General features: G+C 42.0%; 1 protein-coding gene across 1 annotated transcript; it reads right to left on the minus strand.

Moving 5' to 3' along the window:
• Positions 1-469: 469 nt before the first annotated feature.
• Positions 470-904, minus strand: LOC308479525 (histone H2B type 1-P-like; the record flags this gene model as incomplete). The annotated part of the gene is made up of 1 exon (XM_081010233.1): positions 470-904. One exon carries the CDS (start codon positions 902-904, stop codon positions 470-472), a length of 435 nt encoding a protein of 144 aa, XP_080866359.1.
• Between the last annotated feature and the right edge of the window lie 23,666 nt (positions 905-24,570).

A 24,570-nucleotide genomic window follows, 5' to 3' on the forward strand; every position in this document is an offset into this window, starting at 1 on the left:
ATAACAACTCACAATACAATTCTTCAGTTTTAAAGGATGGAAAATCTCTCACATCTCTAATACAAAAGAATGCATTAGCTCCTGTCCGTTCTGCATGTTATGATCTTTGATTCATAGACAATTCTCTCTCTCGCTTACGTATAACATGCTTGTCTGTCTTTACCCATTATGGAAGTTCTCCCACTTGCTCGGGCCAAAGAGTGGTGGTGGAATGTTTGGCAAGGGCTTGTGAAGTTTGCTGCAGTGCAGTGGTACAGTTATATATTTAACATGAGCTCCACTGGTTCATCCAACTTTCCTCCTTCCAACTCCATCCCATTGTTGAAGAACTGCCATATTATGAGGGTTATATTTTCTTGGCAATATAAGATGGGGGTTTGGGGGTTTGGGGTGCTTCTGATATATTCCTCTCCCTTCTCCCTTTTTATTAGTTCTTCCTCACCCCAGGGTGAAGGGGAGGGGTTTTTCTTTACGAGGCCTTCAGAAAGCGAGGGCCCCCACCTTTTGGGGTGCTTCCTCTGCATTTATTACATTTCCCTGGCATAACACTCCTCAGGGCTGTCCGCATTTCGATGAAACCAATGCTGGGGCGATTCTTCTCCCTCCTCAGGCGCTCGGCTTCAATGGAGACCCATTTGTAGAGGTTCTTTACAAAAGAAATCATTATCCCTTTGGCCTTGGTAGTCATGTACATGTTGTCCTTTCGAAGTTGTTGCAGGGTTTTGGAATCATTCAGGGCGGGGGAGTTGGGCTTCCTTTTTCCAACCTTCTTGACCGGCTTTGGCTTTGCCTGCGCTCCACGTCTGAAATGGCACGTCTTCTTTACAGGCCGAGGCTTCCTACCCTTGAGCTGCTTTCTTTTCGGAAGCGGAATTCTTTTCTTCCCTCTGTATGCAGAAGGCATGGCGCCAATCTGTTGCCACTCTAGGTGCCTCCTCTACTGTAAGTGCCTGGGGCTCCGCCCAACCTATTGGCTTATATACTGCCAGGTATGCAAATAGCAGAACATTTCTGAGCTCCGTGATTGGTTAGCAAGGACAAAGCCATTGGTAGTAACATTATGATGGTGCCCATGTGCCTCACAGTGAGGGCCAATGAAATATTCCCTCCCAACCAAAAAAGGAAGGCAATTGCAACCCACACTTTCATTGGCTGTTAGAAGCATGATTATGACATATAGGCAGCTCTGACATTTTTTATGCAGTTATAACAGTGTTGGTCTCTATGCTTCACCTTGTTTTTAATGGTCATCTATAACTTATTTATCTGTTATTTTAGTTCATTAAATTATCAACTAGTTTACAACTCATGATTAGATAAATGTATTTGTTCCACTTGTCAAAATGCATTACCCTCCACACCACTCTGTAATCTTCATGGCTGAAAGAGTCACAGAAACCTGGATGGATGTGAGCATCCACATTCCACCGCAGCCAGAAGTTCCATAATCATCAGATTCAGCACATGGTGTCTCCCACCGATGCCTTGATTGGTTGTTATTCATTTTAGCCCTTAAAGGCCAATAAGACCTTCAAACAGAATGCTAACTTCATAGGAGATTGGTTCCTGCCTTGAGTATGAGATCAAAGACTTTGACTTGGATCCAAAGATCCCAGGAAGGGAATGAGAAAATGCAGCAGCGCTATTCCACGAACTCTTGCTAGCAGAGGACTTGTTGCAGTTGAGTGCCACAGTTTATCCAAAATTCCATCACAGTAAATTAAACCATAAACAAAGAAAACATTTGCCTCCTGTGTATAAACTCTAGTGGGCCATTAAAGGTCTTGAGTCTGAGTCTGGGAAAAGTCATTCACAAATGCAGGAACACCTCTAGATTTGGGATCACTTTTCACCTGCAACATTCTTCCACAAAGTCAGAAGAAGCCCTTCTGTGAGCAGGATATGCTTTGTTTGGATCCAAACCAATATCTTCAAAAACAAACAAGCCTGTCCCCACTACTGGTCTTGAACTTTTACTAAGTGTATTGCTTCACGTTTATAAAATTTCTATTACATCCTTCTTTCAAAGAAGGTCACTGTGGAGCTCTGTACAGGAGGTTCCTATCACTGTCTTCCCAGCTTTTCCCATCAATATAATGTCTTCTGAGACCCAAGTTAATTTAGAAACAGAACCTCTTCATGAACCTTCAGACCACCCCCACTCCATCCCACAAGACACAGATAGTCTGTCCCCTGAACTGGAAGGCTCCATCCTGGAAAATAATCTCTACTCCCAACAGAAGGGTTTCTTATCCATATTTGCCTGCATAAGCAATTAAGGTATTTGAAAAATGAAATCCACAAACCAATAACCATCTATTAGAAAAATTCATATTCTTTTAACACTTTTATCCTCAGGGCCACATTGACCTTTATGAAGTGTTTTTATCTCCTCTATATTACTGTGCATGTCTAACAAGATATGCTGAGGTGGGTAAGATATACAAGCAGTAGGCAGAATTTGCAGTCATCTTAGTTTGGACTAAGGCTGAGCTGACACTACAATACTCAGAGTTTGTTACAAACATCTTTTGTCAATGTCAAAAATGCAACTGCTCAGTGTTCCTTTGTGAAGATATTCACATATTCATTTGCATTACTCTAGTTTGCTCTCAGTCATCTATATTTTATTGGCAAAGTGCTGTGATGTCAACCCCTTCACTGTAGGATCCCTGACTGGATGTTTGCTGATAGAATCATGTAATGTGCCACCATAAAAACATCACAGTTCCTACAGCTGGCATTATTGGTTTTGTAAGCAGAAAGGAGGAGCCGTGGCTGTGGTTCACGACAGTGTGAAATGGGGGAGGTACGCATCTGGGAACGTCTACTGATATTATGCCCTGTTTCTGAACTCCCCAGTGACACCTGGTTGGCCAGCATGGCAGGGGCGTAGCGTGGGGAGGGCCAGGGGGGCCATAGCCCCAGGTGCATGGCTTTGAGAGGGCGCTACCCAGGTGCCCTCATGCAGGGATCCTTGCTCTGTCCGCCACTGGGGATCCCTGGGGCCCAGCCTTGCCACCGTGCCCCTGGTCTCCTCGCCAAGTGCTGCATCAGCTGGCCAGGCTCCCTGCTGCATGGGCGGGCGGGCGGGCGGGTGGGTGTGCAGTGCAGCCCTGTGAACCCTCTGCGCCCCATGCCTGCCTGGTGGTGGCAAAGGTTCGGCTGGTGTGGAGGGTTTTGCCTGGTGATGTGTGCATGCACTCGCCCCAGGTGACAATAAAGGATGCAACACCAGTGTAGCATGGGAAGCAGAATATTGTACTAAATCAGGGATGGGGTGGTTTGGCTGGAGTCCTCTCATCAGCCCCAGCCAGAAAGGTCAATATTAAGGGATGATGGAAGCCACAGTTCAACATGAACTTGATGGCTACAAATTCCCCATCAGTGGACTAAATGGATCTTCATCTGATCCAGCAAGCCAATTATTTTCTTCCATGTTGCTTCTTTAAACATGGTTAATGAGAAACTAACCGTTTTCACAGGCAAAACTCCTTTCTCCTGTTCATTATTTGCATTTATTAGCAGCATCACCAAGAGCTCCCCACCCACCCAATAAAGATGCAGGACCACAGACAGGGGGGAATTAAGGCTGAGCCCCAAGCAGAGCCTGTGGCCGTGTATTGGTGCTTTGTGCCATTCTCAAGTAAATGCAGGAGACAAATTCAAGTGATGTGCCCACCAGATGTACCATGTTACTCAGCATGCCAAGTGCATTCTTTCAGGGAGATAACCATTCCAGCAAGTCTATTTTTAATTTAGTTCCTTGATAGAACATTTAGCTGTTTCTGTTAGAGAAGAATTTTGTAATGGGATCCTATCATGTCTATTGGAAAGAGTTCCAGCCTCCCACTACTGAGAAGTGTAAAACTATTGGCAACATATGGCATCCCCGTGGAGCTATTTAATTGCAGAAAGTGCTGCCAAGAGGTTTAAAAAAAAATAAAAAGAACTCAGAAAAAAAGTTTTCTACTTTCCTCATTTTCCCATTTCAGCATCAAACATTCATACAAGCGTATTCACATTTCTACCTTCTTTCTAGAAGTAGGAAGAAATCTGTTGCCATAAATTATGCATCCTTCTGTGACTGAAGCTGAGCTCTTAAACTCCGGTATACTGAAAGAGAAGGTACCTAATGGCAGATTCAGATGTGCAGTTGCCACAATAGTAGAAAATAGTTTGATACTATTATGCATTTTAGAGACCTTCTGTAAATATTCTATTTGGCTATGAAGTACTGTGTAAACAATGGGAACGCATATGTATGGATAATATTTTTTTACCTTAATTTTTTTTATTTATTTATTGACTCGGGGCAGTATCCATCTCACACGTCCCATCAGTGCAAGGATTGCTGCTTGCACAGTGAGACTTCCTCCCCTCTTCTCCCCCTGTGCGTACCCTGCTCCATCTCCAGATCTTCTCCAGATCTGACAATTACTGTATTTTTTGCTCTATAAGACTCACCTTTTCCCTCCTAAAAAGTAAGGGGAAATGTGTGTGCATCTTATGGAGCGAATGCAGGCTGCGCAGCTATCCCAGAAGCCAGAACAGCAAGAGGGATCGCTGCTTTTGCTGCGCAGTGATCCCTCTTGTTGTTCTGGCTTCTGAGATTCAGAATATTTTTTTTCTTGTTTTCCTCCTCCAAAAACTAGGTGCGTTTTATGGTCTGGTGCATCTTATAGAGCGAAAAATACGGTAAGCAAAGTAAGCACATGCTTATGGTATCAAGGGAAGGGGGGCACCACAGAAATTTTCCATTGCTGTATTTTTAACATTAATGGCCACAAATTGTTCATTCATTTTCTCAGTTGAAATATATTTTAAATCCCAACAAACAACTATGCAACAAGACAGGCAGGATGCCTTATCTCTACTATGTATAGAAGCAGATGCGTTACAGAAGATTAGTTTTGAAGATCTCATCAAAGACTTTGCAATTAGAAAAAGTAGAAGAAAAAATTTCAACTATAAATATAAAGTTATATATTGCTGGAAGCCGCCCAGAGCAGCTGGGGCAACCCAGTCAATTGGGTGGGGTAAAAATAAATTTATTATTATTATTATTATTATTATTATTATTATTATCATCATTACAAAAATAAACATTATTTTCCATCTTACGGTAGGTTTTGTTTCATTTTGAAAAATAAAATTTTATGTTATGGTTTATTACTCTTTATATTTAGAATTAGGTATTCTAAGTGCTTTAGGCCTCTAAAGGTCTTGATCTAGCCCTGGGGTTGGGGAAACCTTGGGCAGATGTAGGGGGTGCACCAGGGAGGATGCTTGACAAGAATGCAAAATAGGAGGTCAGGCTGCCAACACAGATTCTGCTGTTGTTACGTGCAAAAGTGGTGGTGGGGAAATCTTCAGGAGGAAAAGAAAGAATCCATGCTACTGCCATTGTTAAAGGTGAGCCCCAGCCCTGGGTAAGTGTTGGAGAGTTTCTTCTCCCACTGAAGAAATACAACAAAGTGGGTCCGTCCCCCCAACTTCTCAGCCAAAATTAGTGTGTGGATAATTTTAAAAGGCCATTTGCACACAGCTGTTTTGTATATGTAGAGCTAGGCACTGGCTCCCTGGTGGTGGGATATATTTGCATGCTAGTAAAATTTACCAGACATAAACATTTCACCGGGGCATTTGCATCCATGACACAATGCTTGATGTATCCATGGCTTCTAATGTGGGAAATGTACATCCAAAATCACCCAAAGGAACTGCAAGTGAAAAAAATGATTTGATGAGTGGTACCAAAGCACAAGTGAATGGATTTGCAAATGGAAATGCAAACCATCCATGGTGAAACTTTAAATACATTTTCTTAAGAGGTTCAGAGCATGACTTCAGGTTTTGTCATGAAATTAAAACTATGCAGCAAAATCTTCCAGGGTTTTCAGGAGGACTAACCAGCTTTAAATCCAGTCCTGAACACAGCAGAACCCTGATTGGTTGAGGGGGGCATTGGAAGATGGCCGACAATAACATCTCTCCGACCCACACGAGGTAATTAAGAGGCTGTGATGGGAGTATGCAGCCTCCTGCCCCCCCCAAGCGAGTGGGGGGGGACTGCCCTTGCCTGCTGCGCCCTATACCACCCCCTAACTCGAGGGGGTGGGGGCACTAGGCAGAAAGCCCTTGTGTGGACTTCGGCTCTCCTGGACACTGTCTCTGATTCGTGCCTCTAGCTGCAGCAACTTCAAAAGAAACAATTAAGAGGAAGCAAATGCACATATTTCAAGGAAGAATGGGGAGTAAAGACTGCTAATTGAAGAGATCTCTGAGAAAGAAGACGGGTCGGATAAACAGGAATATATCATGAGAAGACACACCAAGGCTCGGTATGTCGGCAACGGGACTGGATGGGGGGGGACTTTCCTTTCTTTTCTCTATGTGATTAACCAAGAATCCCCCCCCCCCTCCACAAGTCAGAAATGCCGCTTAAATGACCTAAGCTGATGATTTAAGACTGTGTGGAGATAATTTCTAACCAAAAGCATGTTTTAAGGAGATTGTGGAAAGTACAAGAGCTTTGGGATGACGCAGTAAAAAACAGCGTCGCCATTCTGGCAAGTTCTGTCGAAAGACTTATGTCTGGGAGGAGGAATGGATCTGTTTTCATATTGTGGGCAAGCCTCCTCAGAGGACTAAAGAAGGCAACAGATTTGCGAAGATTAATGATGGAAAGAGTGCTTTTATTTATGGAAGTGATGATATATGGAAACCATCTCGATATGGTGACTGGACGAACAGAAACATTCACACAGGATTACAACTGGTGTTTACTTGCTTAAGGAGATTATCAGAAGAGATCACAAAGAAAAAAGAAAAATATATGAATAAGATGAGATGTGGGAACAGCAAGATAGGACTGGATAGAATTATGAACATTATTCGGACAGATTTGTGGATATTAACGCAGCAGCAAGAAGATGATTGGAATCCCCTTCGGAACTTGAAATATGGGTACCCCCAACAAAAAAATTAAAATTCGGCTTTGTAATTCGGAATTTATGTGATGTGATTTGATTTGATTTGATTGGTCGGTTAATAAAATTTATTTTTTTTAAAAAAAAGAACCCTGATTGGTTGGAGGTTTTACGTAATCAAGTTTCATGCTGGATTGTGGCGTTTGCAAATGCAAGAAATATGTCAAAATATTTCTGCAATAATTAATTTCAATACTAAGTGGTACTTTCTCAATCTAGGATTGGGAGAAACAAGTTCAGTTCACGATGTACCCTGAAAATGAACTTTCAGTTTAATGCCATCCAGATAGAATCTCCAGCATCAATCTGAGCTGACATATGTAGGTTCCATTTATGTGATTGGCCTTCTCTTTTTATGTTGCATGGATCATAAGATTGAAGATATGATTTTCCATAGGCATTACCAGCTCCTCCAAGTGTCCCTATTTTCCAGGGATGTCCCTGATTTAGAGAAGCCGTCCCAGTTTCTGATCCGATCCCAGAATGTCCCCCCTTCCTGAGCAGGTGGGCCTTTGGCATGGCAAAACCTCCTTGGATCATTGTGTCATATTTTCCCACCTAGTGAATAAATACTCTAGTGCTCCTAATCGAAAACTTTAAACAGCGTTTCTGGACCTAAAAAGAGCCTTTGATTCAATCCTGAGGGAGCTGCTCTGGAACAAACTGTCCAAATTGAACACTGATGAAAGGTTACCCTTTCTCATCAGAAAACTACACACCTCCACATGCTGCCAGGTGAGATGCTCCCAATCAGGCAGGCTAACCTCCAAAATCATTGCCAACAAAGGGGTAAAACAGGGTTGCATCTTAGTCCTGTATTTATTCAACCTTTTCCTAAATGACCTTGTACCCTGTTTACATGGGGTGGATGGTCATTGCCCGAAGCTCAACTCTATCCATGTTCCCATCTTGTCTCGAATATTGTATAGCCAACAGACTGGAACTGAACTTCGCAAAAAATCTAAAGTTCTTGTTTTCTCAAGCTGCAAAGGTGGGAGACCAGTGGAAACCCGTTGGAACAAGGTAAAAACTTTAAATACCTAGGCACCCACTTCCAATGCAATAGACAGAGCAAATAAGCAGGTAGTCAGTACGGTGTCTTTCAGACGTTGCTGGACTACAAATCCCATCATCCTTGACCATCCCTGGCCATGCTAACTGGGGCTGATGGAATTTGATTTCCACAATATCTGGAAGCACCATGTTGGCTAGCCCTGGTATAAGCCGCTGTACTGGGAAAGCAGACAGGGCGGTACATCACATGCATCTGGACTTAACAAAAACAATGCGTCGTATTCAACAAAGTTTTATTCAAAGCAGACCCAGGCAACTTAATGAACATGAATAAGTAAATGTCATTCATTACAGTGGGTCTAGTCCTCTAGAATGGGAGCCTACCTTACATATTGATACTATTGAAATTGTTACATTTAAGGCAACAATCTGAGTACATTCTAAATGTTTGATTGTCCTGCAGCCATGTAGCATCCAAATTGGGCTGGGCTTCTGATTTCTTAGGCACACTTTCTGGATTCACTGGATTCTTTGACATGTCTGGAAACATGGTGGCAGCTTCAGATACTGTACATAAATTGAAAGGTTTATTGAATTAATTATGAAGATGAATAATGCAATCAGTACACCAGCCCTTGTATTTGTTTTGGCACTAAATTTAATTTATTTTATGCAATCCCTACATTTTCAATTTTCAGCTTGCTGTAGTGTTTTGCATGGACAATGAATACCCTTGGCGTACTGTATTATTGTATATTTCATAAACGCTTCAGCTTAACAAATGTAGTTTAACAGTCTTTTAACTCCTACAATGTTCACACAGAGAGGAGTTAAAGTAAGGAAGGAACAAAAGTGTGGGCTCCTTGCAGAGAAATAGAACTTTAATTTAAAGGAGGAATAATACTGCTGTTTGTTGTTGGAAAAGTTACAAAAATAAAATAAAATACCGCTCTTCGTTTTTCCAAGCGCCTGTGTTCACCAGAGAGAGTGTGGCTTCTGTACTGTAGGAAACAGAGGAATATTTTCATACTACTCCACTGAACAGAAATCATCGTCCTGGGAGTAGAACCAGCATTCCAGCACAAACTTAACCATGTCTACTCAGAAGTACTACTGAATTAAATGGAGCTTACTCTCAGATAAGTAGGGTTAGGATCGCAGCCTTAGTTACTCTCAATGCAGTACAAGAACAAGGCAGACCTCTTGATTAAGATTTAACCAGGAGGGAGGAAGCTTTTTGGCCCTGTGGACCATATCTTAATCTCCCCACCCCTTTGGCAGGTGAGTGGGATGACTCACCTGTCAATCACCTGATATCAGGTGAATGGCAGGTGAATACCCTGCCTGCCTGTCCAAGTTGGTACCCCGGGGTGTAGGAAGATACTGCACAGCTAATGCGCAAGGAGTTCACTCCTACTCTGTGCTGGGTTTGGCCACACCAGGACAAGAGGAAGGAGGAAGAGCAGCCTTCCCTCTCCCTCTCCCTCTCCCTCTCCCTCTCCCTCTCCCCTGGGCAGTAGTGGGGCCTATTGTCCAGAGGACAACCAAGGAAGTAACAACAATGAAAAGCTGGGCCTGTTCAGGAAGAGGGGCCCATCCCCCTTCTCCCCCCCCAAAAAAAAGTCTGATAATGGATGCTGATAATGGAAACCATCTGACAGAAAGTCTGTTTTATAGAAGAACTGTTACTATAGAACCTCTGGTATCTTATTTCTTAACTATATAAATTATTGACAAAGAAGCTAGTTAGATGTCACAATAGGGCAGAACTTGGAGAAGCAAGACCCTGACAGCCTCATGGAATTGCTCCTGGAGCAAGGGAGAGAAGCACTCTTAAACTGATTCACAATTAAGCTATTCCTGCATATTTTCAGCACTATTAATATGAAGGATCTTTTTTGGCTAGCTTAGCAAGATACCATCATTAGATACACCACATGTTGGCTTATAAAAACAGTAATAGGGTGATAATAATGTGTGTGCCTCCCTAGTTATTCTGAGGAACAGCTCTAGCTGCTCTTTGTTCGGGGTTATGAACTGAACAGTGATGTTTGAGTTGATAGATGATTCCCTGAGTGAGAACAAAGGGGAAACATGTGGGGAGAACTGAGAGATTGGGAAGAAGATTCATATTATTTTCTCTCTTCTGTGTTTCTCCCACTCACTCATCTCCCTGTATCTTATACCCAGCTTAGATAAACTACGTTGTTCCCCTCCTTATCCACTTTTATAATGCTGTGACTCAGCCTAGCCCTCTCAGATAGCTTTATCTCAGAAATCAAAATGAATACATTATTATTCAAATGTAAGTTAACTGATAATTACAAAGGAAATTGCAGGGGGGAAACGATTCTCAGTTGTTGAAGAGGAATTCAGCAGTTCAACAATCAAATGTGAAACAGGGAGATCCATGATTCAATTACCCCAAGAATTTTGTTTGTAAATCAGCAGCCCCATGGGGAAGATTGGGCTAGCTGGGTTCTGGATGATGCTTCACCCCTTTCTTCCCTGCCCCTTCCCTAACGTAAATTGCAAACATATTCTCAAGCTGCTGTTGGCTGCTCAGCATCTCCCACATCACATATGGATAGTTCATTTTATGTATATATATATATATATATATATATATATAAATTTTCAACCATTTACACACAGCAAAGCAGAAAGACAAAAAAAGAAAAAAAGAAAAAAAGGAAAAACATAAAACTAACAAAGCAAAACACAAACCATTTCAAACACAGAACAATTTCAATGTCTTATCTTTCATTCCCTTATTTCCACGACCTCCTCACACCTCCCTTTTTGTTTTCCACTTCTATTAATTATTTCAGCAATTCCTTTCCATCTTCCTCTGTTTTCTATCCTATAGTTATCTTAACATATTCTAGCCTTATTTTCCCTTTAATACACTATTAATCTATTTATACTTGATTCCTTATAGCATTTCTACTAAAGCCATATAACTTCATTCCAACATTTTTCTAACATTCATTATTTTTACAATATTTCTATAAATAGTCTTAAACCTTTTCCAGTCTTCTTCCACCAACTCTTCTCCCTGGTCTCGGATTTCTGCCAGTCGTTTCCGCCAATTCCATATAGTCCATCAACTGCATCTGCCATTCTTCCCGAATGGATAAATCTTGTGTCTTCCAGTACTTCACAATGAGTATTCTTGCTGCTATTGTTGCATACATGAAACAAATTCTATCCTTCTTTAACACCAATTGGCCGACCATGCCCAGGAGAAAGGCCTCTGGTTTCTTCAAAAGGGTATATTTAAATACCTTTTTCATTTCGTTATGAATCATCTCCCAGAGTGTCTTAATCCTTGGGCATGTCCACCAAAGGTGAACTCTAATCCTCAAATTCATCTGTTTTTCTTTAAATTCAGTCATAGCAAGCGTCAACTTATGTTCGTCAAATTGCCTTTGTAGGGCTGGGGCTCTCTTTCTCTTTTTCTCCAGTTGTGTTACGTTACCTTCAGCAGCAACAGCTTTTTCCCTAACTTCCTCCACAGTTTGCCATATCAAAATAGGTTCTTGTATCAATTTCTGGGTGGTTTCTGTATTGGTATTATTTATACTTTCTGTATTTAAGTTAATTTTAGTAATTGGAACATCCACTTTCGCATTTATCATGTCCATTTTCCTGTGAAGCTGATCCATTGAGTCATTTATCTTATATAATGCAGCCACTAAAGCCTCTTCTGTCGACATTCCTCTTGGTTTTACAAAGACAGCAACAGAAAGAACAGGAGGGCCTAATAATAGACCTCTCCTGAATTGTTACCAAGTCCTCCCAGACCTTAATGTTTTGTCAGCAGTTGACTGGTCTGTTTTTCCTCTTCCATTTACCAAAACACTTAAAAGATTCAAGGTCAGTCCCAGAGTCTCACGGTTTTTAATTTGCAGCTGGAAATTCCCCTAGTCCAGCTCTTGTAAAGCAACCGGATTCAAAGGCTTCCACTAGGGGGAAACAGTTTCTATTTGTAATAGTCAATAGTATCCTCTTTTAAACAATCCAAAGTTAGTTTCAAATTAGTTTCAATTTTCAGTTACTTTTACTCCTTTTTAAAGCAGCCGGAGACAGTAGAAACAATGTATTTCTCTTATTTAACTAGCTGTCAATGAATGTTCTAAACTCTGTCAATGAACATTCCAAAAGACGTCGGTCCTACTAGCAGCCCGTTTCCAGGGTCAGAGCGGCAGTATTTTAAGTCTCTTCGCTCTCTCCTGCAGGCATATTCAATCCGCAACTTCCCCCTCTCTTCTCCTGCCTCCAAGAGGGGGGTTTAATGTTCTTTACCGTTGGAAATTTGATCTTTTATAAGAGACCTTCCAGGACTCTAGCTTGCAACTTCATTGCCTCAGTCTATTTACAAAAGGGGAAGGCGGACTTCCTGTTTTGAACCTCCCCGTTACGGTGCCAAATTAAACATTTAGAAATCCAATTCTTCCGTCAGCTCTACTCACGGGTAATTACTTTAAAGTCAAATTGTCCACAGGAAAAGGTCAGCGCTCTCCGGCAACAGCTATGCGGCTTCGCTCCGTGGAAGAAGCAGACGATTCGATGCACCGCGCCGCTCACCCCACGTCGCTCTGGAGCCCCAAAAACCGGGGTTCCCCGCGAGTGGGGGAGGCGCAAAAGGTGCCCGCCGAATCCCACGTTCACAGGCTTCTCCCGCCTGTGATTTTAACGGGTCTCCGCCTTCACCGTGGAGGCCAGACCCAGATTCCCACAGAGCAGATTCCTCCCGGTCAGAGGAATTCAGCCATTACCGGAGGCGCCTCCCCGGAAGTTTCCACATATGGATAGTTCAACCTTGACACTTTTCAAAAGAATCTCCAGGGCAGGATGGGTCATTGGGCTGTTTGAATGGCATTTAAGAACAATGTGCGTGAGGTAATCCCTCCCAACACTTGAGTAGCAGCTGTCGTCAGAATGGGCCTGGTAGAGGTAATGGTTAGTGTGTGGGACTATGACCTGGGAGACCAGGGTTCAAATCCCCACTCAGCCATGAAGTAGGCCTAGCCACCGTCTCTCAGCCTAACCCACCTCACAGGGTTGTTGTGAGGATAAAATGGGTACCCCAACCTAGTACCTTCCTGATGTTTTGAACTACAACTCTGCACATTGGCTGGGGCTGATGGGACATCAGGAAGGCACCAGATTGGAGAAGGCTGATGTAAACCTCCTTGCGTTCCTCGGAGGAAAGGGAGACATAAAGATGTAATAAATAAATAAAACTATATGGCCCCAACTCAGCCATGTTCAGGTAATTAGAAGTATTACCAGTGTTGGGAGGCTAAGTTTGCCCCACCACATGCACTGCTACTGTTATTTATAATAATAATAATAATAATAATAATAATAATAATAATAATAATAATTTATTATTTATACCCCGCCCATCTGGCTGAGTTTCCCCAGCCACTCTGGGTGGCTCCCAATCAAGTGTTAAAAATAGTACAGCATTAAATATTAAAAACTTCCCTGAACAGAGCTGCCTTAAGATGTCTTCTGAATGTCAGGTGGCTGTTTATCTCTTTGACATCTGATGGGAGGGCGTTCCACAGAGTGGGTGCCACCACCGAGAAGGCCCTCTGTCTGGTTCCCTGCAGCCTCATCTCATGCAATGAGGGAACCACCAGAAGGCCCCCGGCGCTGGATCTCAGTGTCCGGGCTGAACGATGGGGGTGGAGACGCTCCTTCAGGTATACAGGTATACCTGTATATTTCTCAAACATTAAGACATCAGCACCATGTCTACACCAGAAACCTGAACAAGTTGAATCACAATTCCTTCCTCTTAGGGATTATAGTTCATGTGGAAATCATGGGCATCTCTAACACATAATATTCATATTCCTAATCACACTATAGTACCCAGTATTCCCTGAAGGAAGCCATGACAGTTAAAGCAGGATAAAATCAAGTCAAGTTGGTAGTTTAGGTAAAACCATGTAGTGCAATTCTGTATGTAGGTTTTTGGGTACCTGGAAAATATACTAAGAGGTTCTGTGGCTGCCATCTTCAAATATCTGAAGGACTGTCACACAGATGATGCAGCAGCAAACTTGTTTCTAGCTGCTCCACAGGGCAGGACCCAAACCAACAGGCTCAAATTACAAGAAATCGGTTTTCAACTAAACATTAGGAAGAAACTCCTGACAGTTTGCAACGTTTAACAATGGAATTGACTGCCTTGGAATGTGGTGGACTCTCCTTTCTTTAGAGGTTTTAAAAGACACTCTGGGTGGCCACTTATTGTGGATGCTATAAATCCATCCATTGACAAAAGGATGGACCAGCTCACCTCTGAGATCCTTTACAGCTCCGTTTTTCTGTGTCTAAACCTTTAGGAGTAGCAGCATGACACAGTAGATAAACAGGGGATGTTGCAACTGAATGTGTTGAACTGCCAAAAAAAAAAAACAAAACTGTGTGGAGTAAAGCTGGCATTTAAAAAAATGTCTTCTGAACATTTGTCCTGGATGGTTAATCTAATCTAACCTAATTGATCCTTCTTAAGGGCATAAATCAATGTGGAGCCCTCTCCATGTTGCTTGACTACAACTCCCAACAGCCCCAGCCAACATGGTGAAGGTTCTGGGATGATGGAGATTACAGTACAGTGACATCTGAAAGACACCATGTTAGCCACACCTGACATAAATCACATAGAATTTTGCCACAGCGCCACTCCCTAAATGAAGAAAATTTGCTATTTGAGCCTCTTGTAGAGTGCATATGTTTGCTTTTGCTCTGGGGGCCCAGGCTGCCCACCCTGCCACCATGTCCGTTCCATCTTCCTCAGCTGTTATGTCCATAATAGATTTATTTGAAAAAATAAAAATGAATGGGATCTGAATTCCTGAACACTGGAAATTTAAGTCAGTGAGGTTTCTTCATAGCATAAGACAGTTATACACACACACACACACACACACACACATATATATATATATATATATTCACACCAACGTAAGTTTTTCTTGTTGTCTGAGTTATTTGAGAGATGCAGCAGGGTCTGGTCCCTGGAGGAGAAGGAGGCAAGCTAAATGCATTATCCCATTTAGGTGCACCATAGTCCTCCAATGTTATGTATTATTTATACCAGCATTTCAATAGCTGCAAATTAGCATCTTGGTGAATTAAGAAATAATAATAATAGAAACTGCACAGGAAAGGGAAATCTCACTACACAGTCTGCTGACACCACAGGACTTTGAACTTTACCAAAGATTTCTAAAGGCTTATAAAAAGAAGGGTTTTTTGTTTTTACTCAAGAATGAATGAAGCCAATGAACAGGACATTTTATTCAGTTATCCCTTATTTAAGTCTGGCTTTTGCCAAAATAAGGATTTTACTTGCAGGGGCAGGGAGTATGTGGGCTCAAATGATAAAGCTGGTGAAATCAGGCTAAGAAAACCTGGAAACAAGAATTATTAAAAAATAAACAATTACTTGTTTGCTTCTGTTTCTTGAAACAGTGACAAAGAGACTTCTGTTGCTGCTTCGTTTTTAAAAAAGTTGGACTGGAATTGATTAATAAAGGAGAGAGTTTATTCCAAAGAGCCTGGGAAATCAGAACAGAAAATAGAACATAGTGTAGCCTGGCCAATTTAATTTAAAAAATAATCGAGTGCACTTTGCTTCAGCATTAAAGCTGAATAGTTCTTTTTGAAAGAGAGAGATTTATACCATTCCTTTAAAAGCATCTTCGCTGGGCTAGATTCTGAGAATAATTTTTACAAACGCTTTATATGTGCCAAGAGATGTACACACATGCACACATCTGCCAAAAGTTCACGAAGTTCACAAAGACACACAAAATATATAACCCACCATTCTTTTGAGTCTATGAATCTGATGGAGTCAGTTCTTTCCTAATACCTTCAGCATTTACAATCCAACCAAGGTTTAGCACACAAAAGGTTCTGCAATACACAATGAGGATTCATGAATGCTATATAACACTAACTTAATTATTAGATGCAGGGTTGTTGTTTTTCCTTTTTTTGATGAGTGTTTTGTTTTTGTTTTTTTGTATTGAACCCTACTGGAATCTTGTATATACACCAATAAAAGTTTGAGAATCTAACCTAGCACACAAAAGTTATTTTACTTTAAGTGCTTCATTTTCCCATTGGAATCAAGGGGACTTAAATGTGCTTAAATAGGAACAATAGGAGGAAATATATCATGTACTCTTTAAAACTGTGCTTCATGTGCCTTTTCACGTGCTTTCTAAGTTTAGATTTTTCTCTTGCTTTTGAAATTGTTTTTACATACAAAACTGTCCTGATTTTTTTTTAAAAAAATAAATCTTATAACTGTTTTTAGATATGAAATTATGCAATGGTTTTCATTGCCAATGTTTTCATTGTGAAATCAGGTCTGACACATTTAGGTACCTGACTCATTTAAGTATAAATCAGTCTGCAGGCCCTGAGGCTATATATTTGCACAATTGTTTTCGTCAAGGTATTTTAAAATTTGCAGCAGCCTTGAACTTGGCATATTAACTGGACACCTGCAGGATTGTCTCCTCTCATATCTGAGTACCTTTATCCCCCCCCAGACCCTTCTGTTCAACAAAGAAAAACTTGTCAGTGTCAGGGCTGAGTTATGAGCAGCAGTCTAAAGTGAAGTGAGCCAGGAGCTGCGTGACAAATGAGTAGGCAGGAGCAGGGGATCATGAACACATCAGAACCCAGGAAGACCTTGTTCAGGTGGAGCAGGAAGCCCCTGACATTCTCTCCTGCCTAGAAAGATCCAATGGCCAGCCAGAGAGGGCAGAGTCAGCCTAGAAGGTTCTTCAGTACACTGTCAGCTATAGTCCAGTGACTCATCCAGTAGTGGACAGCATGGCGGGGCTGCAGTGATTACCTGACCTCCCTTCAGCTGCATCGCTGCTGCACACTGGGATGGAAAAGTGGTGGTGAGGTCAGTGCAGTGCAATGCTGTTGGAAGGAAGTAAGACGAGCAACACATTTTCAACATGCTATCTGCTACTGAATTCACCATGCAGCACAGTTGCATAAAGAGCAAGCAGCTCCTGAGGTCCAGAGCAAGGTGTTCTCCATGGTGGCCCACAGCTCTGGAATCACAGTTCTCATCAGGGAGGTGGCATCCTACCAGCTCAACATTAGTGTTTGGGCACAATGTGTATATATAATTCTTGTGCCTTTTAGTGGTTTTCAATTCTGTTGTTACCTTCTGTTTTTGTTGCTGCCAGTGTTTTATTGCCTGAATTATTTCCTTTTAATCAACCATACATCAGCTGGAGAGCTTTTAACTTGAAGGTGATTATAAAACAAAGGAGATAAATAAATTATAATTATGGGGAGGATATAATATTCATGCCTTTATTTTAACTTAATGAGGAACAAAAAAACACACAAGCGTAGTGTTTTGCGAGGAAGAGAGACCTCAAATCTGTCTTCTCAGGGCTAGATTCAACTAATTTGTTTCACTAGCAGAAGGCAGTACAAGGACTTCCACTAGCACAATGGGGCTTTCCCCCTCTCCTCCCTGTCATGTGCTCCCCACCACCCTCAAATATGATCTGGAAGGCTGTGAAGTACCCCAAACTAGCATGGAAAGGGAGGAGATGGGAGGTTGTTCTGGTGGGCAAGCAGAAATGCTTGTGCTGCTAGGACAACCTCCTGAGCTCTATGTTGAATTCCACCCTCAGACTAGAAGTAATTGCTGCAGGGTCTCAAGCAAAAGTTTTCCCCCATCATCTACTCTCAGGTACTTTCTTATATGAAAAAGTGTGAACCTGGTGTCAAGGGGTGGAAGCAGCCAAGCGGATCTTCTCTGGTAAAGTGTTCAAGAGTTTGGGACCAGTCATATGAAAGGCCATGCAGTTCATGGGCATATGGTTAGCAGCAAGTCAAGGAGACTCTGGGAGGTGCTGTGGGATTGGGACTCCCAACACAGTAGGGAGATAGCGAGATGCCAGATAGCGAGAGACTGGTAGGAGCTAAAAGCAATGGAATGAAAGAGACTGAGCAGAACCATTGGATTACTCAGTTCAATAAGATCTGATGAGATAGCTCAGTCGATGGAGCATGAGACTCTTAATCTTAGAGACATGGGCTTGATCCCCACGTTGGGCAAAAGATTCCTGCATTGCAGAGGATTGAACTAGATGATCATTGTGGTCCCTTTCCAATGCTAAAATTCTTCAATTCCATGATTCTATGAATTCTCTCCCTGATCTCCACCAAGATGGCAAACTCCCTGGGAACAACACAACAAAACTCCTTTTATGGGAGCAAATACTTCATGGACAAAAATAATTATAGGGTTTTCTTGATTGTAGGATTTTATCAGAATTTTAGCTGTACAGATAAACACACGCACACACACCTGCTATGAGCCTGGCAAATAGGATAAGAAAACTAAATCAGGAATAAAACTAAATGTTGGACAAAATTTCTCCTGTCCCCCGCACATCACTATCTCTTTTTAAAACACATACTCTGGGAATGGTCCAATGTGAGCACCAGCCAGAAGAAATGAAGGTGCAAATGACGGATATCTGAGTGTAGGATGTGTAATCCCAGCCTTTCCTAGAATAGAACAAAATCAAAACAGCCTTAGCACCTGTTAGGATATTGGTATATCTGAGGCTAAACGCTCCAGGGAAGATGCCACTGCTGAACATGGCAATATATACTGTGCAGGTAGGCGTTATGCACAAAAACCATGTACATAAGGCAATGGGGCTGATGGAGAGCTCCCAGTTCAAGGCATGGTACTTCAAGCATGCACTGGGCTATTCTTATACATGGGAAGCTGGAAAAAGAGGAAAGCCTGTTGAAGAGGGAAGGGGAACCGCAGGCCCAAGGGCCAAATATGTCCCTCCAGGGCTCTCTATCAGACCTTCAGAACTATCCCTAAGCCACAGCCCCTCTTCAGGCCACCCCCCTCATTGGCCCTGCTCTGAACCCTCTTTAAGTGCTTTTTCTGGTTGGAATGTGTGTCCTCAATCATTCATCTTGCTTGGCTGGATGGAGAGAGGTATGTGCATGTTGATTTACTGTGTCATTTTAAACCAACAAAAAGTGCTTGCAGTGGGCCACTAATATGGAACAAGTGGAGATGAAAAGTATCCCTAAAGTGGTCCTATGAATGCCATGAGAAGAGAGCTTTGCCATCTTTTCTGAGTCAGAATTTAACTGTCACTTTCTCAGCATGTAAAAGCATTTCCCCACAAAAGTGTCTCTGTCAAGAGAGATACAAAGGGGTTCAAGATAAGCTCCCTGCTCAGCACACAGAGGGAGGGAGATGGAAGGGGAGAAGGGTCTCCAGGGGGTGGGGGAGAAATTTGTTTCAGTTCTCACATACCTAATTCAAACTTTCCAAAACAATATGTGAACTGAAATAACAGTCATCGTTTGAAATACATTCTTCTCTGAATTTTGCAATGCAGTTCTTCAGCCAAGTGAAATGTATAAAAGAGGGTGGGGTGGGGGTGTGAAATAGCATATACAAATGCATTATATTAAGGAAAATTGCCTTGCAAAAATGTGTCTATTAGGCAAGATTTCATATCAAAATATGTGCATTAGGAGAAATCCACACAAAATGCTGACAAATTTCCATGAGAACTTTCTTTTAAAATTGCAAACTGATTTGGTAATGTACAAAATTGGGCAGAAAAAAATGAGAAACTGAGAGAAACAAAAATGGACATATTCACCCATTCTAGGGTCTTTCTCTTCCCAGGCCAGAACAACTCTGCTGGCTTCCACCCACGCAGTAACGGTAGCTTCACTCCACCATTGTGGAGCTCCCCATTCCATCTGCCATTGGCTTTCCCACCAGTGGTAACCCACAAAAAACCACAAAAGGGGCCATTCCAAGAGTGGGGATGGGGAGAGTCTAAACCTGCTCAGGATTCCTGGATCTTGAGTGAACCCCATGGGTGTCACTTGATGGCTGGCATAGGCCAGAACAAGCTTTCATCCACCGCCATGAACCTCAGTCATCGTGAGAGCCAGGGCTGTGGACGCAGTGTTGGCTACACCTCCAACGTGCACTGCCACTGCCCAGCTGGGCTTTGGATCGCTTTGCAATGGTGCAATGCAAGTCTACTCAGAACAACTCCTCATTGAAATCAGTGGGATTACTACCATGTAAGCGCATATAGTTTTGCATTTTAAGAAAGATTGGTAGGCAGGCGGGAAGCAGGTCTATGGAGTCAGATAATCATTGAAGCCACTTTTGAATTCAGTTGGAACACAAAATAATTTTTCCATAGCGTTAAAAGATTCCTTTTGTAAGTGCTCCTCCATGTCTCTTGATTTGATTTCCCTGTACCTTTTTTCATGTGGATTTAATAGGCTCCCTGATTCTTAATGGGCTTTAGAAATTTCCTTTCTCCTTATTGCCTGTGTTGTTGATTGTGAGATTGGCTTTTGGATGGCTCCTTTCTTTGATGCCACAGTTGCCTGGGTCGTCTCTGCACTTATCCTTAAAACACATTCGGAGCTGATTTGGTTTACTTCACTGAGCACTTCTGAGAGCTCTTTCTTTGCATTTGCTCTCAACTCTGTTATCTGAATAACATCTTAGGTAATTAATCAGTCTACCATTGATCTGAACACAAATTCCCAGCCTTTCACAGGCACTCATTATGGGTTCTGAATAGATGTTAAAAATGACAGGTTGATAGAATGGGTCAAGATTGGATGGGTTGTTCATCAGGTATGAATTCTAGCTACTAACATTCTGCTCCTCACTTGAAAGGTGAAGGCAGCTGTGCAAGAGAAGGAAGAATTCAAAGAATATACTCAATCCAAGAAGGGTTCTTTGTCAGGCTGAAGTTCACCTGTATACAGACACTCTTGAATGAAATCCGAATCACTATAAATGGATGGCTATTCAGCCATTGCTGCTGTTTCAGTTTTAAGTTCGTTCTTCTTTAATGGTACTATATAAAAGTGCTTTCAAGTTATGTATACATCAGTGCGTTCTCCCTCCCCCTCCCTCCCTCCCTCCATGTTTTCTTTTTGTTGTTGTCCATGTGCTCGTCTTTATGCATTTTTGCCCATCTGCAGTTCTCCTTCTGAACTGTGGATTATTCTCTGATCAGATGCCTCTTTATGGAAAAAGAAAAGGAAATGTATACATAGCCTTATGTGCTCCACATTTCCAAATGGCGAGAAGTTCCAGGAATAGCAGTAGGTTACTTTTCCCTTGGATGAGAGGGCACTGAAAACATATGGTGTCTTGCTAATATTTGCTTACAAGTGGAGTACAGTGACGGCACTCACTATAGCAAACACCAGACTCTCAACGTAAACTTGTGTGGCCTTCTCCCATAAGGCCGAAGGCTCAGTTTCACCTAACACCTGGAACTGTCCTCTCTCTGCTCTCTGTTTCCTAGGGCAATCCTGCACATCAGGGGGCAGGGAGAGATGGGTAGCTTACATGTTGCCTTTCAGATGTTGGATTACAACTCCCATCATGCATTCATCCGTTGTCCAGGCTGTCTGGGGTTGATGAGCTTTGGAGATCAACATCTGAAAGGTGCCAAGCTGGATACTCCTGGAGTCAGGTTTCATGGAGTACAGTCCACTTGAACAGATGCAAAATTAAACCATGGATAAAATGTAGCCTGATACATCTCTGCGCACATCAGAGCCACACCTCTCTTTTTTACAAAAAAGTCTGGAAAGTAGAACCAAGGCCACCAACAACTGCAGAGATAGTGTTACTCTTTCATTCTTTCAAAAAATAAAATCAAGTTTTAAGGTTTGAAAGGGGACAGAAGAAAGTGTGGGTATAGGTGTAAGTGTGTGTGTGTGTGTGTGTGTGTGTGTGTGTGTGTGTGTAAGTGAGGAGAGAGGAGATAAAGGAGAAAAGTCATTTGATGATGACATCATGTAGGCACCTTGCAAAAAGTGAGTGAAGGAAACGTGACATTTCCAGCATAAGCACAGAGTGTGGAAGTACATTACTCTGTGAAAGTAAATAAATGTCTATACGCTTTGGATACTCATAATTTGAACAAAAATAAATACAGCACATGGCCTATTGTGTGCAACTGAGCATGCCTGGTCTAAAAAAATAAAATAAAATAAATCACACATTTTTGCCCCAGTTCATTCTTTTAAATAGAAAAGCAGGCTTTAACTCTAATCTGTTTGACAGGGGTCATGGATTCAGTTTTTAAGAGATTATCAGTGTAGACTTTAATATATTTGTTTCTGTTACACTGAGCTATCATTTTAACCCAGGCTATTTTTAAGGGACAATTTATATAACTGAAATGTTTTTAAAAGTAAATCTGATTTGTTTTTGTTTGGGGTTTTTTAAAAAACAAACAAACACAAAACACAATAGAGTTTTATCCACACTGAGCACATCCTATCTCCAGGCAGGGAGCTGAGATTACAGTCCCATTTGGATTGCATAATTTCTGTGTTTCTATGCTATCTTAATGCTGGGGAGATCAGAATCAGATATTGGGATGGGGGATGTAGCTCAGTGACACAGCATTTGCATGCAGAAGGTCCCATGTTCAAACCCCAACATATCCTGGTAGAGCTGGGAGACTCTCCTTTCTGAAACCATGGAAAGCTACTGCCAGTCAGTGCAGACAATATGGAGCTGATATATAGATTCAGTGTATAAGAACATCCCGTGTTCCAAATGATGGAAATGCAGCATTTGTTCTCATATAGTCCTTGACTTTAGGAGCAATAGTCTACAGGTAATAAAAGAGGCCCAACCCACACCGAGATAAAGACAGCAAAAAGTTCGTACATCATGTATACAAACATTTCCCACAGTTGCCGGTCATGCTAAAACGTAACGATCTTGCACCTTGTTCACTCCTACAATTTTCCATTGCAGATCACCTCCAAAATATTCACTGTGACGCTTTATGCAGTACAGAGCACTCTCCCCATTAAAAGTCCTGCTAGCCACACAAAGGGAAGATACTGAACAGCGGTGGGCGACAAAGCAGCAACAAGGAAGGAGAACAGAAGAGATCTGAATGGTGCAGAGCATCACACATGCACTTCACTCTTCAGAATTGGGTATGCTGTTTTTGGTCAGTGTTGGATACCCTCATGCATGCTGAGTAGCATATTTCTTGACAATGCTGTAGTGTTCAAGGCCAGGAATGGGGGTACATAAGAAGAGCCTTGCTTGTTCAGGCCAGATTATCTGGCCCAGATTCCTGTTCTCATAGTGGCCATCAAAATGCCTATGGGAAGCCCACAAGCAGGACCTGAGTGTAGCAGCACTCTCTTCTCCTGTGGTTTCCACTAAGTGGAAATCAGAAGCATACTGCTTTCAACAGAACACAGCCATCAGGGTTAGTAGTCACTGATAGCCTCATTGATAGCCTGGGTAGTTTTGCTGTATAGGTATAGTTTCAATGGAGCAACTGGCAAACCTTGAAGTCTGCCCATGCACTGTGGCTTGGAGAAACCAGGGGTGATTGTGCCACCTATTGCCTGGCATCTCTGCATAGGAGCAGTATTTGCCATTTAGTCTTATATGAATGTTACAGAGACATGGCTCAGGGTGTGTCTATCTCCAGTCCTAGCTCAGTTTGTTTCCAACTCCAGTTCAAGGGGTTGGTGTGAAGTTACCATTAAAACAGGATTGAGGAACCTTTGGCCCTCCAAAGGTTGTTGGACTCCAACTCTCATCATCCTTGACAAGTAGGTGACTGGGGCTGGAAGGCTACAGGCTTCCCATCACTGTTTTAACGCCCTAAATAACCTGGGTCTAGTATATCTTAAGGAATGTACACTCCCATGGTTGACTTCCCTCCTTCCCCCTAAAATCAGAGAGAAAGGGTCTGTATCATGCTCTGTCATTTGCCCAAATCAAATCAATGAGAACTAGGTGGCACCCACATTATGGAATTCCTTACTGAAATAAACCCACCTATTTCCCTCCTAGCAGTGATCTGTTGGCAGATGTCTACATTCTTGTTTCTCTTGTTGTATAAGTGGGAATACTTGCACTCACAGGCCTCTGACACTAGGGTCATGACAGGTCCTGCTCTTAGGCAGAGGAGTACCTGGGGATATGGGTCATTGGCAATCCAGGCAGGTGTAAATAAAATATGAGAACTGGAATATATTTCCAATATACTACTTGTAAGCAGAACCATCAGGGAGGAATCACTGCTTGTGTGCATGGAGAAATCTTGACATGTGATAGAATTGGTGAAATGGAGAAGCTACTGGATTTTTAAATAGTCTGCAGCCCTTCTCCATACCTCCATACCTCATTTAAGGAACATTTGCCTTCAAATCTATCCATCAGCTGCTTACTATAACATCATTCTAATGTTGGTTTAAAATGTTTGTAGTTGTAAAATAGTTATTAATTGAGCTACTGGAACAACAAAAGAAGTAGAAGGACTAGGCATGAAATAAAATGTCCCCCCAGTTCTCATTGTTTACAATTCCAAATATTACATTTTGATGTCAGAATTTTGACATGAAAAATTGAGGCTCTGGTAAGATTAAATGAGATCCAAATGAACCATTAGGTTTTGGATTAGATGGGTGG

The sequence above is a fragment of the Podarcis pityusensis genome (genome assembly GCF_964106645.2).
Source record: "Podarcis pityusensis genome assembly, chromosome: 6".
NCBI lineage: Eukaryota > Metazoa > Chordata > Lepidosauria > Squamata > Lacertidae > Podarcis > Podarcis pityusensis.